The 14137-nt window shown below is 39.9% G+C and overlaps 2 protein-coding genes across 2 annotated transcripts in view; one reads left to right on the forward strand and one right to left on the reverse strand.

The window, feature by feature from the left end:
- Positions 1-6353, reverse strand: part of dtnbp1a (dystrobrevin binding protein 1a) — a 21457-nt gene extending 15104 nt beyond the window's left edge. The window contains exons 1-5 of the mRNA XM_060870906.1: positions 6108-6353; positions 2757-2810; positions 2551-2601; positions 2382-2442; positions 1635-1767 (exon numbers count right to left, since the gene is read on the reverse strand). Of these exons, the coding sequence (XP_060726889.1) occupies positions 1635-1767; positions 2382-2442; positions 2551-2601; positions 2757-2810; positions 6108-6163 (355 nt within the window). The 5' untranslated portion in view covers positions 6164-6353. The remainder of the gene's footprint in view (positions 1-1634; positions 1768-2381; positions 2443-2550; positions 2602-2756; positions 2811-6107) is intronic.
- A 263-nt stretch (positions 6354-6616) lies between these two features.
- On the forward strand, positions 6617-9794 carry mylipb (myosin regulatory light chain interacting protein b). The gene is given in 7 exon segments (XM_060870575.1): positions 6617-6709; positions 7902-7982; positions 7984-8078; positions 9178-9218; positions 9221-9347; positions 9438-9465; positions 9690-9794. Coding segments are annotated over 7 exon segments (570 nt in total).
- Positions 9795-14137: the final 4343 nt, after the last annotated feature.

Genomic DNA, 14137 nt, shown 5'->3' on the forward strand with positions numbered 1-14137 from the left:
GCCATAGAACCCAGAGGGACCCCGGAGGAAGCCCAGAGGAACCCCTGAGAAACCCCAAAGAAAGCCCGGAGGAAGCCTGGAGAAATCCCATATAACCCAGAGAAATCCTAGAGGAACCCTAGAGAACCCAGTGGAACCCCAGTGGAAGCCCAGAAAAATCCCATAGAACCCAGAGGACCCCGAAGGAAGCCCGGAGGAAGACCAGCGGCAGACAGCGAGTGCTCCACAAAACTCCAAACAGATAGTAACCTGATATAGGAGGGCACTGCATCATTCATTGTATCATTATAGATTTTTTTCTTATTTTTAAAATAAAAGAAAGGTAAAACAATATGTGAAGGCTTGTAACTGCAGCACCTTCAAGTGAATCCTGAGCTTGAGTATTGACTTTATGTCCCACCTAAAGCAGGCTGTAACCTGCAGCATTAACAACATCATGATCTGTTGTGAGAACCTGTCGCAAGCTGACGAAATGAGCCTGAGGAAGTAAATATGTAGCTCCTTAAGCTGGGAGGACTAGCAGATGGCATGCCACAGGAGTTCCCACTTAGTGCCTTCATATATTACTGAGCAGATGTTCTGCAAGGTTACTCAAGGTGATCCCACTGTTCCCCCCTGGTGGAGGCAAGGCTCCTGAGGCGGCAGAAGGATGTTACACAGAACGAACGACAACCCCAAGCATTAAGTCTTTCTTGGCTCAGGTTAAAACACAACAACACGACTGACTAAAACAAACAGACTGATGTACACAGCCTTTGGCTCATTCCTTTAACTGTAACATTTGTACAAAGTGCAGCTTTATACAGTGTCTCCATTCAGCATGTTTTAAAATGTAGCACCTGCTAGTTCTGTTCAGGACAAAGGCAGCATTATTTAATCAGTGTAACAAATGTGTCACTTACATGGGAAAAGTCGGACCCCACAGTCAGGGGCATTGCCAGGGTTGGAAGGGATGAGGTACTTATCCCCCTGAGACTATGTCTATACTTACAATAGCGCCACCTGCTGACCACAATAGGTACTGTACTGTTTAACAGCTCGAAACAGAGACACAAACTTTTACTGACCGAGTCACACGATCTCTAATGATTTGTGTTTAATAACTATTAACTTTATTATGTTTACACCTTTAGATGATTTAATGCCCAAAAGAGAATAACTTACATTCTAAATACTATAATCACGGCATCACACCCACATACACAGACACACTTTCCCCCAACACACTCAAGTACAGCATGAACTCGACATCCACACACCATCATGTTCTGTCAAAGTGTGGTTTTTGTCAGAAAGCTGGCTGTAAACGTTAGTATTTATTAAACAATGTCAGGTTATGTGTTTTAAATCCCAGGTGCTGTTGTGTCACGATGTCGTGCTTCTGAGATCTCTGTATGTAAACAACAAGAATAAAGTGGATATAAAGAAAAAAGTTCCTTTGTTTAACTTGTAGATCTTAATCAGGGAAATCAGGGAGCTTAAAAACATTTACAACAAATGTATATGACATCAAGCAATTTTTTTGCCCAGATCTGAGAAGGAACTTTAGGTAAAGCTGCCGAGAAACGGCAATATGTTGCTTGATGTAAGACTTGAGATGCGAGTTGCATGTTTTCGGTGTTTCGGTGTCTTACCGACTCGAGCTGTGATGGACTCCAGGTCTGTGATCAAGCCTGGAATCTGCTGTAACTGTTCCTGTAGCTCCAGCAGGGATCCTCTCCTTCTCTCCCAGTGAGCCGAAAGCATCACCACTTCTCCATCCACCACCTGAGGAGTGCATGAGCAAAACAGGGTATAGGGATGAACACCAGTATAAATAGTGTTCAGATAAGTCTGTTACGTGTAGCGTTATTAGCGGCACATCTTTGGGAAAAAAAGTTAAAGTGAACAAACCTTTTAATTCTAAGGGAAGGGAGTTTTTCCTTCCACAGTCGCCTCAGGCTTCTCATTAGGGATAAATCAAATAAATTGACATAAAGATGTTTATGTTCTGTAAAGCTGCTTTAAGACAATGTCCATTGTTAAAAGCGCTATACAAACAAAACTGAATTGACTTGAATTCGTCATGAGGTCATTTAACTCTGCTGTCATTCCCAGTTGGACCGTGAGAGAATCAGATTGTAACGTCCTATTAAAAAGCTCAATAATCACTCAGTACTGCGGACAAGGCTGGAACAAGTCAGTCACCGAAGTCTACACACATGCGTTGATATTTTAATAATAAAGGTATAGGCAACACGACCGAACTGAATCTGTATTGATATGTGTTTATTTTTCGTTTTAAACCTTACTTACCCGTAGCTTCATGTTATAAAGGAAGACCTGGACCTCGTGTATTACTATATACTGTATTATACCAGTGAAGACAGGAATCTACTCACTTCTGCAGATTTGGAACACTCTTTGGTTCGTTTGTGCAGCGTCACCCAGGTGTCCTCATATCTAGAGGAAAAATAAATCATGTACATCTTTGGAAGAACAACAACATGATGATGATGATGATACTCTGAATGGTTCATGAAGGTCAGTATATTCATTACAAACATGTACCGATTCAACAGCTCCAGTCCAGCTGAGTACTGAGGCAGATAATCTTCTCTTCTAAAACACACAACACAAATCACACTAAATGTCCTTCAACTAAATCCATCAATCCACCAAGACAACGACGTTTCTGCTAAATGACTGATTACGGTTCTGTACGTCCATGTACTGAGTAGAGGAAATGTATTTTAATTGTATTAGCATGTACGTACCTCTGTTTCTTCTTTATTTTGGCCTCCTTGGACTTGTCACTCAAGGTCTTGATTCTGAAAGGAAAGAAACCCCGAATATGAGGACACGTGATGTGGACCTGGTAGAGTTCACTCTGGAAAAGGTTCTTTAGTTAGCTAATGCTACACAGTGTACTTTATTCTTAGCCATCTGAACAGTCTGCTTCCATATGCTGTATAAATATGTTCAGTGCCATATCAGTCTGACAGGCACACATCCGGATCGACTGAGTGCTAACACTCATTAATCCTGTAACCTACAAAGCAAGATAAGGACTGAAGTTATTACAGCTGTCGTGTACAGATGGAGCTGACACAGTAAAGCCAGAGCAAGTGAAAGGTTAACATTTCTGCACTAACATACAGACTGATTTCCTTGATTTTCTAATGTGAAAATTGTAACGTGTTGGTCGTACTGATCCCTCAGCCTTCCAGTGTCATGTGTACCAAAGGTGCTTTTAAAGCTGGCTTTAAACAAACAGAAAATCAAACAGAAAATCAAACATCAAACAAGTTGCAAACAGAAATCACACATTGTAAAGGAATTTGCATTTGTCATAAGTTTGGTGGTTTTACAAAGGTCTTTACAGAGCTCTGTGATCTTACAGTGATCTTGCACTTTTCTTGATGTGATCTTACACACGTCTTACAGCAATGTTACACATGTCCTACAGTGATCTTACTATAATCTTACACTGATCTTACAAATGTCTTACAGTGATCTTACTGTAATCTTACAGTGATCTTAGACATGTCTTACAGCGATCTTACTGTAATCTTACAGTGATCTTAGACATGTCTTACAGCGATCTTACTGTAATCTTACACTGATCTTACAAATGTCTTACAGTGTTCTTACTATAATATCACAGTGATCTTACACGTCTTAGTGATCTTACTATAATATTACAGTGATCTTACTATAATATTACAGTGATCTTACTATAATATTACAGTGATCTTACACATGTCCTACAGCGATCTTACTATAATCTTACAGCGATCTTACTATAATATCACAGTGATCTTACTATAATCTTACACTGATCTTACTATAATATCACACTGATCTTACACATGTCCTACAGCGATCTTACTATATCACAGTGATCTTATACATGTCTTACAGCGATCTTACTGTAATCTTACACTGATCTTACACATGTCTTACAGTTATCTTATATAATATTACAGTGATCTTACACGTCTTACAGCAATCTTACTATAATATCAGTGATCTTACACACGTCTTACAGTGATCTTACTATATCACAGTGACCTTACACACGTCTTACAGTGATCTTACTATAATATCACAGTGATCTTACACACGTCTTACAGCAATCTTACTATAATATCACAGTGATCTTACACACGTCTTACAATGATCTTACTATAATATCACAGTGATCTTACACACGTCTTACAGCGATCTTACTATAATATCACAGCGATCTTACACACGTCTTACAGCGATCTTACTATAATATCACGGCGATCTTACACACGTCTTACAGTGATCTTACTATAATATCACAGCGATCTTACACACGTCTTACAGTGATCTTACTATAATATCACAGCGATCTTACACACGTCTTACAGTGATCTTACTATAATATCACAGCGATCTTACACACGTCTTACAGTGATCTTACTATAATATCACAGCGATCTTACACACGTCTTACAGTGATCTTACTATAATATCACAGCGATCTTACACGTGTCTTACAGCGGTCTTACTGTAACCTTACACTGATCTTACACTAATCTTACACATGTCTTACAGTGATCTTACTGTAACTTTAAAGTGATCTCACACACCTTGCAGTGATCGTACACGTATTACAATGATCTTACATACATCTACAGCAGACAATTACACATGGTTCACATACAGTAGTGGCAATAACATAATATACACAAAATATGGTAACAAACAAAAAATATCCTCATTATCTCATGCTTACTCTGAAGGAGCTTCATGTGCACTGGACTGACTAATGATGAAGGCACTAAAAATGTTTCTATCACAGATCCACACATTAATCACAAATCACATGAAAGATCTGATATCATTATCGTTTTATTAATGATACTTTCTGCTACAGGACTCTTATAATATAATATTATACTGAATTATCATGTATAGTGTGAAAAGTAATGCTGTAAGACTGCTGTAGTTTAAAAGTGGCTTCAGACAGTCAGAGTTTTATTCAGGGGTGGATTTGAAACACTATACTGAAGTGTTAGTGAAAGTTAGTTCCTCTTTCTGCTCTAGTTTGTGCAGTTCTACTTTATATTTGTAAAGTAACATGCAAAACAGCCTCTAATCCTAATAATAATAATATCATAATATACTTATTTTAAATATTAGTTTAATGGTGTTGATGTTTCTCAATAGTTAAATTTATGCCACGAACATCTGACAGTTTACCTGATTAAAATAGAACGAAACGTGTGCCTTTACTAGTGAGACGTGATAAAAAGAAAAAAAGAAAAGTGTCCTTTCTCCAGTCGATCACATGACAGTCATCTGAAAGTAGTTGTGTTTGCATTGAGCAACGCTGTGGAATGCAGTTAGCATTCAGATAGCTAATTTAGCACTGTTAGCATTCAGTCAGCTAATTTAGCACTGTTAGCATTCAGTCAGCTAATTTAGCACAGTTAGCCTTCAGTTAGCTAATTTAGCACAGTTAGCCTTCAGTTAGCTAATTTAGCACAGTTAGCCTTCAGTCAGCTAATTTAGCACAGTTAGCATTCAGTCAGCTAATTTAGCACAGTTAGCCTTCAGTTAGCTAATTTAGCACTGTTAGCCTTCAGTTAGCTAATTTAGCACAGTTAGCCGTCAGTTAGCTAATTTAGCACTGTTAGCCTTCAGTTAGCTAATTTAGCACAGTTAGCCTTCAGTTAGCTAATTTAGCACAGTTAGCCTTCAGTTAGCTAATTTAGCACAGTTAGCCTTCAGTTAGCTAATTTAGCACAGTTAGCCTTCAGTTAGCTAGCACACACTGAGAAACCTGTTCATATTTCTCAGCGGACAATGTGTGCAGTATGAACCCATTTTTTCACAAAAGCAAGACCATAAAAACTAACAAGTTTGGTGTGTGTGTGTGTGTGTGTGTGTGTGTGTGTGTGTGTGTGTGGAGCTAGCTTTGTTGTCACCTAGCAGACGCCTCTGAAGGCTGTGTCCCAAACCGCACACTAGCGCACTAAACTCGCGGAACCTTTAACACTAAGGAAATACAGTTTTGGATGCAGAAGAGAAACGAAAGAGAGAAAATAAACAAGGACGAAACGATCAGTGTGTCAGTGAGTTTGTGTACATACCCTGAGGTAAAGTCCTGCTGCACGCTCTGCAGTTTCTCTCTGAAATTCCCAAACATTTCTTTATCGCTTTAGATCCTCACTACAGCTGTGAACAATTAGCATCTAGCTACATGCTTATAATCCATGAGTTCATTTTAACACCACAACATTCCTGTCATCCGGACCCACTTTAACGGGTGTAGCGTTCAGGTTATTCCACACCATGTTAACACACATCCGACTGTCACTTCTGTCACAACATATTTTACTCCAACCCGTTTTCCGACACCACTCACCATTCTGTGCTCTGATTGGCTAGCACTGCAGTAGTGGTGTAGTTCGGCTTTTTATGATTGGATATCACCTGTCAGCGTTCAGGATACTTTTAACCAAATGATAGCACAGAGGGTACGATTTGCCTAAATACGGGTAGGTATGAAAGTGTTGCACAAACACCTACTTCCGGGTTTCATGTTTACGCCCCTTAAGTGATTGGACTCGTGATTGGACTCGTGATTGAGGGCTTTAACATGTATTGTCGTGTAACTCGACCTGATTCAGTAGTTATGGAGGTGCTGATTAATCCTAGAGCGAATGTAGAACACTGTCTAAATAAGGTGAAGGTCTGAAAGTGTGGTATGTGGAAGCTCAGTGGTTAAAGGTTTGGATTACAGATCAGAAGGTCATGAGTTCGAATCCCTTAGTAAGGCCCTTAAATCTCATTTGCTCAAGTGTATAAATTGAAAGCAAATCACTCAGGATGAATAATAATGTCACTCTGGATAAGGGTGTCTGCTAAATTTACAGAATTGTAATGTAAAAACAATGAGCATTATTTATGTACATGTCATACTGCAGCTTGATGAAGTTAGTTAGGACATATTCAGCTCTCAGATGTGAGTGTTTCTGTAGTTGTACGATGATTATAATGTCTTGTCATGTAGATTTTCCAGCTCATTGCGCTAAACAGTTTAATATAATGACAAAAGAGCACCTTACTTATTATTACTTATAGATTATATATTCACACATTACTAAATGATGTAGATATTGTTAGATTTAACAAAGTAGATCTTTTACATCCTATGTAAAGTTGCTGTTTATGCACAGTTTGTGATACTCTTCCTCTTCATTAATAAGATGAAGACTACAGGACACTGCTGGATGGATGGATGGATGGATGGATGGATAGACAGACAGACAGACAGACAGACAGACAGACAGACAGACAGATAGATAGATAGATAGATAGATAGATAGAACTTTATTTTCATTGCATAGTACAGGTACATAGCAGCAAAATGCCAAAGTGCAGATACATATTAGTATGTCTACAACAACAAATAAAATTATGACAGGTGGTATGTACATAAGTATAGTATGTGCAAAATAGGAATATGTGCCAGTTGTATAGACAAAGTCCAATATGTCTAAAATTTATAATTATATACTTTTGTGAAAATGTGTGCATTGTATGTATAAGAAATGTAGCCAAGAAATATACAGTGTATGTACAGATAATATACATAAACGAACGTAAACTAGACTAAGCAATAAATGTAGAGTTATGTCCAATTATAATTGCTAGAAAAAGATGTAAAAGAATGTCGGCTGTGGTGCAGAAATGCAGTGTTATTACAGAAAGTGACATATTAGTGAGACGTCAGGGTCGAGTTCAGTAAGTTTATGGTTTATATCTGGCTGAGTGACAGTTTCTCTACCTGTGCAGTGAGGTGTTTAAAACCACAGGAACACTGCTACACTTAGTATCACGCACACAACATAAGCCTCTGTTATGTTGCAGGTGTGTGAGAGCTGGGAATCATTGAGGTGGACTACTTTAGGCTGCAGTTCACTGGGAGTAAAGCAGAGAGCATTTAGTTAAAACTAAGAAGCCCAAATCTCTCAGCAAGTGGACAACATGTCCCAGTGCAGACTAAAGCTGAGTGTGAAGTTCTTCATAGAGCCACATCTCATCCTGCAAGAACAAACGAGCTGATGCCGTGAAGTAGACTTTAATGAGAACATTTCTTCGCTTCTGTATGATATATACGTTGACATGGTACAGGTGTAACTTACATTCTCACCGTCTTGATCGTGATTTAGTTAATATCTTAATGAAAAGTAATAATAATTAATAACCCAACCCCATACACTGTAACCCTCTCACTAACCCTATTTTCTTTCCTCTGTTTGTAAATGTGAATCTATTTGTTAGCTTATATAATAATGTAATAACATAATGGCAGGATAACATACTGATTTGCTCGTGCACTGTTTATAACCTGAATTTCGATTGATTGAAGCTTTTCTGTAGCTGAGAAGATTATCTGAGTCTCCCTTTCGTCTTTCACAGACATTTTCAACACACCCTTCACACCTCTCACACACACACACACACACACATTTACATTTACATTTACAGCATTTGGCAGACGCCCTTATCCAGAGCGACATACTTAAGTGCTTAAATCCCTAACATTGAATACATTAATGCTGGCTCACTAAGTTACATACTTAGTTACACACACACACACACACACACACACACACACACACACACACTCATCACCTTCCTGCTGTCTGGAAAAAGGTAGAGAAGCATTTGGTCCTTCAACAACCAGACTGTGGAACAGTTTCTTCCCTCAAGCCACCAGAGACTGGACTAATACACACACACACTCATGTTCAACTGTACATACACTTACAATGACAACAAAAGCTTCCTGACACCTGACTTGGTCCCGAATTCTGGAGCATTCTCCCATTTCACATGAGGTCTGCTCCATCTTCAGCTACTTTTAAAGCTTCTCTTAAAACCTATAATTATTCTTTGTCTTATGATGCTGTTTAATGTGACAGTGTGTAATGATGGTATGTACAGAACTTTGGATGAAACCCTGAAGTCTTAAATTGTGCTTTATAAATTAAACTTCACTTGACTTGTTCCCTTGAAAAAAAAACAACATTTTTTCCCCATTGAGCAAACAAATTTAAGCAACGATTCAAATCTGTGGGGTCCTTGCAGCTGGTCAGTTAAATTTTGATAGCTTGCCATTTAATTCTGACTTTATTGTGTACTATTTCCACAAAGGCATTTGTTCTTGCTGCAACTGAAGGAGGCTCTGTGTGATGAAGCCTGAGTCTGAACTCGGAGCAGGTGGTGGAACTTTGTGCCCTTTTGTCCCAGGCAGAATTCTGCGATTACAATCTGAACACAGTCAAGTATTGCTATAAACAGATCAGTTGCACCATGAACAGGTAAAACTCAGGGCCAAAAAACACAACATGACTTACTGTTTACATGCATGCAGTGAAAAAAAAAATGACCATTTGACTTACTTTGTTTAGTCAGATCAGTTCTCAGATTAAATTGCAGGTTCATTCAGATTTAGTGCATGAAAAAAATAGTTTGAGAAAGTGTACTACAGAAGACAGGTGGCGTTGTGGTGCCATTTCTCAAAGCTCAGGCTCCCGAGTTCAGAACGAACTGACTAACTGAAACTTAAAACCTAAATCCAGTCTTCACAACTGAACAAATAATTAGTTTTGCTTTTTCTGTGATTACTTATTATTATTATTCTAACCTTTTTTTTTTGGCAGCATCACTTGGCAAGGCACACAGAGATCCATGGCACGAGTCAAGCTTCAGCAGAGTATCAAGCCCTGCAGTTATTTTCCACTCTGGAGAACTATGGTGTGGAGTAAGGTGAGACCTGAGGGGAAGTTTATCTGCAAACATGAAGGAAAAACGATGATGGCTAGGGGACTGAAGTCAGAGTATCTCCAAAACAGCAGGTCTTATAGGGTGTTCCTGTTATGCAGTTGTTTTGGATCACTTTAGTAGGCACTAGAAAGGACAAACGGTTAACCAGCAACTGGGTCACTGATATACACGGGTCGTGGAGGTTAGCTCATCTGCTCCGCTCCCACAGACGAGCTATTGTCAAGTCAAGTCAAGTCAAGAAGCTTTTATTGTCATTTCAGCCATATATAGCTGTTGCAGTACACAGTGAAATGAGACAACGTTTCTTCAGGATCATGGTGCTACATAAAACAAAGACAGGGCTAAGGATTTAGTAAGTAGTCCTAGTCACATAAAGTGCATCGACCAGTGGAAATACTGTATGTTCAACAGTATTGTGTGCAGTAATACTAGAATGAACACAGTGTTATAGCAGCAGGTCCCCGAGATAATATAAAGTTGTGCAAAACAGTAAACGACTGAAATGTGAGACAGTGTGTGCAAAGGGCAAAAAAGTGTGCAAAAACAGCATGTAAACAGGTTGATGGATTGTATATTGGAAGTGTGTGTATTTGGTGTACGTCTGTGCAGTCCATACAGGTGATGTGCGTGTGTATGTTGTGCTCAGAACAGTTCAGTTTCAGTTATTAAGGAGTCTGATGGCTTGTGGGAAGAAACTGTTACACAGTCTGGTCGTGAGGGCCCGAATGCTTCGGTACCTTTGTGTGAGGGGTGTGTGTGAGGGGTGTGTGAGGTCATCCACAACGCTTTGCCGATGCAGCGTGTGATGTAAGTGTCCATGATAGATGGAAGAGAGACGCCAATGATCTTCTCAGCTGTCCTCACTATCCACTGCAGGGTCTTGCGATCCGAGACGGTGCAGTTCCCAAACCAGACAGTGATGCAGCTGCTCAGAATGCTCTCAGTGGTCCCTCTGTAAAACGTAGTCAGAATGGGGGGAGGGGTTTCTTGGTGTTCATCTCCGCTAGATGAACACCAAGAAATTTGGTGCTCTTGACGATCTCTACAGATGATCCGCTGAACAGAGAGAATGAGGAGAAGCTTCTTCCCGCAGGCCATTCGGAGTTTAAACCAGGAAACACCCAGGATCTAGTACTGGACCTCTCCCTCCATCTTCACTTTTTTTCTGCACAACCTTTTTCTGCACTATGACACTAACTCTGGACTTGTGCCACTTTATACCACACAATGCTGCACATGGACACTTTAAGGACAATCACAAAATCATTTTAATTTGTACTGCCAATATCCACCATACGCATTTCTGTATATCTATATATGTTCACATATATTTTCATATATTTTATATAGTTTATACTTTTTATTTATCTACCTCCTTTTGGTTTTATTTTTATCCTTAATTCCATTCCTTTTTTTGCTTGAATACCGGACAGACTGCATGTCGCACTCTGTATGTATGTGTATGTGACAAATAAAATTTGATTTGATTTGATTTGAAAAGCCGATCATGTGTCTTCGCCACACCATGTCAGTACCCACTTGTACAGTGTAAGTGAGAGGTCCAATCTTAGACAATTTTGTACCGGGTTAACACTGGATTGATGTGTTTGTCTGTAATCCCTCGCAAGCACATTGTGACAAACTTGTTTGGGTTTTGACTACACTGCTTGGTTTGCACATTTCGATGCAAGTCAGGTTTCAGTAAGTCTAGACGTGAGCGAAGACTTCTTCCCATAAAAAGCGTGGCTGGAGACTGACAAGAGAGAGTTTGCAATCTTTTCTTGCAGTGGTACTTACTCCCCTCCCATGGCTTTTAGCAACTGTTTCAGGGACTGAACAAAATGCTCAGACAGGCCATTCATCGCCGGGTGTTAAGGAGCAGATGTAGTGTGCCTAAAACCATTCCCTTTGACAAATGTCTGGAATTCCTCTAAGGTAAACTGTGCACCATTATCGCTGACCAGCTGCTCTGGTAAGCCAGTGCAGAAGAGCAACGTGTGGAGCAATTTAACAGTCTTTGTAGATGTGGCGTTTTTGACAGGAAATACCTTTGGCCATTTTGGTCCCGCATAGTCAATGTGGCTTGCATGGCTTTAATAGACTTTTAATAGACTGCTAATTGAGTTGAATGCTTCTGTGCCATTCATGTACAAATAAAGGTACTCCAGCCTTTTTCTCTTTTACAATGACTTTAATTTTTTTCCATTGGAGCAATTATTTCTCCTGTGTAGGTCTTAAGTATTACAGAAGTTTGCCTCAATTTCAATTTGTCAAAATGTTCTTTGTTATCTTTGTATTAGATTATTGACAGCGTGCTGTGTCAAGTTCCATTTTCAATTTTACTCCCTCAATGATAGGAGTAACCCAGATAATTTTGTGATCTTTCTGTTTAAGAGAATGCAGCTCAATGTACAGTATAAGAAGCCTGCCATATCATAATTGTCTGATTCTGGCTCATCCAGTTCATTTATCTTCACATTTCTTCTCATTTGGTTTTGTTTTACACATTTTCAGTATGTGCCTCTTTTTTCACACTGTCCACACTCCTTGTCTCTAAACCAGCATTCAGCAGGAACATATCGAACTTTTGTCACTTCGCTTTGTTGCAAATTTGTTTACGTGACATTCTGCTGACGCCTTTCTTTGTAATTCCTGCGCGTCTTTCGGCGGCAGTCTCCATAGAGACGGCAATCTCTAATGCTCGGGTCAGATTGAGTTCTCGCTCAGTCAGGAGCCTCGTTTGCATGCTCACATTGTCACAAAGCTGAGATGCCAAGTCAAGTCAATTATCTTTTATTCTTATTTCAACCATATATAGCAGACGCAGTACATAGTGAAATAAAACAACCTTTCTCCAGGATCATGGTACTACATAGAACAACAGGGGTACATAAAACAACACAGAGCTACGTAAAACTAAAAACAACACAGAACTAAGGAGTAAAATGTACAGTGCACAGTATGCAACCTAGTGCAAACAGACTGAAAGACTAAAATATTATTAAACAGTAAGAGGGTTGTAAACATTTGTAGACAGCAGGAGGGTGAAGAGAGTATGTGAGGTGTGTATGGGGTCATCCACAATGCTGTTGGCTTTGCGGATGCAGCGTGTGGTGTAAATGTACTTGATAGAGGGTAAGAGAGACTCAGATGATCACTTCAGCGGTCCTGACCATCCACTGCATGGTCTTGCAATTCCCAAACTTGGGAGGGGGGAGGGAAATGGGCTTTCCTCAGCCTTTACAGAAAGTAGAGATGCTGATGGGCTTTGTTACTGATAAAGCTGGTGGTGAGTGACCAGGTGAAGTTCTCAGCAAGTTCTCAGCCATATGAACACTCTCGACGGAGGATCTGTCGATGTTCAGGAGAGAATGGTCAATCTGTCCTTTCCTACACCAGGTTGTTAGCTGTTGCGCCTCCTCTCTGTATGCTGACTCGTCGTTCTTGCTGATGAGACCCACCACGGTCGTGTCATCTGTGAATTTGATGATGTGATTTGAGCTGTGTATTTTTGCACAGTTGTAAGTCAGCAGAGTGAACATCAGTGGACCGAGCACACAGCCCTTATGGGCCCCAGTGCTCTGTGGTGATGTTGGAGATGCTGTCTCCCAGTCAGGAAGTCCAGGAACCAGTTGTAGAGGGAGGTGTTCATTCCCAGCAGGCTCAACTTCTCAGTCAGGTGCTAAGGAATGAGGGAGTCATTGAGGCAGGACTCCGTAGACTTTTTAGGCACCGGGACAATGGTGGTTGTTTTGAGGCATGTTTCCTGGTCACTCTGCCAGGAATCTTGTCTTGTGCAGCAGATGACTGTGGGTAATATTTAGAAGCTTAGTGATTAAGGTGTTGGAACACTGATTGGGAGGTTGTGAGTTCAAGTCCCAAGTCCACCAAGTGTCCACTACTGGGCCCTTGAGCAAGGCCCTCTAACCCTCAGTTGTATAAAAAATAGCTAAATTGTAAGTTGTATGAATGTAAACAAAGCAGCATTAGATAAATATATAAATTATTTATTTTATCCCACTGTGTCCTTGACCCTGTGGTAAGGGTAAGAGTTATGGTTATTTCCTCTGCTAATTGTAAATGATACATTTACATTTCTGCCATTTAGCAGACATAAGTATTGACCATCCAGAGTGACTCACGTTTTATTTCAATTTATACAACTGAGCAATTGCTCAGGGTCTTGCTCAGGGGCCCCGTAGTGCCAGATTGGTGGACCTGGGATTCTAACTCATGACCTTCTGATCAGGAATCCAACACCACTGGGTGGAATTTTGGTAAGAATCTCAAACAGACAAACAACCCAAGAATATTATCTACTCCA

Source organism: Tachysurus vachellii, chromosome 5, assembly GCF_030014155.1.
Source record: "Tachysurus vachellii isolate PV-2020 chromosome 5, HZAU_Pvac_v1, whole genome shotgun sequence".
Lineage (NCBI taxonomy): Eukaryota > Metazoa > Chordata > Actinopteri > Siluriformes > Bagridae > Tachysurus > Tachysurus vachellii.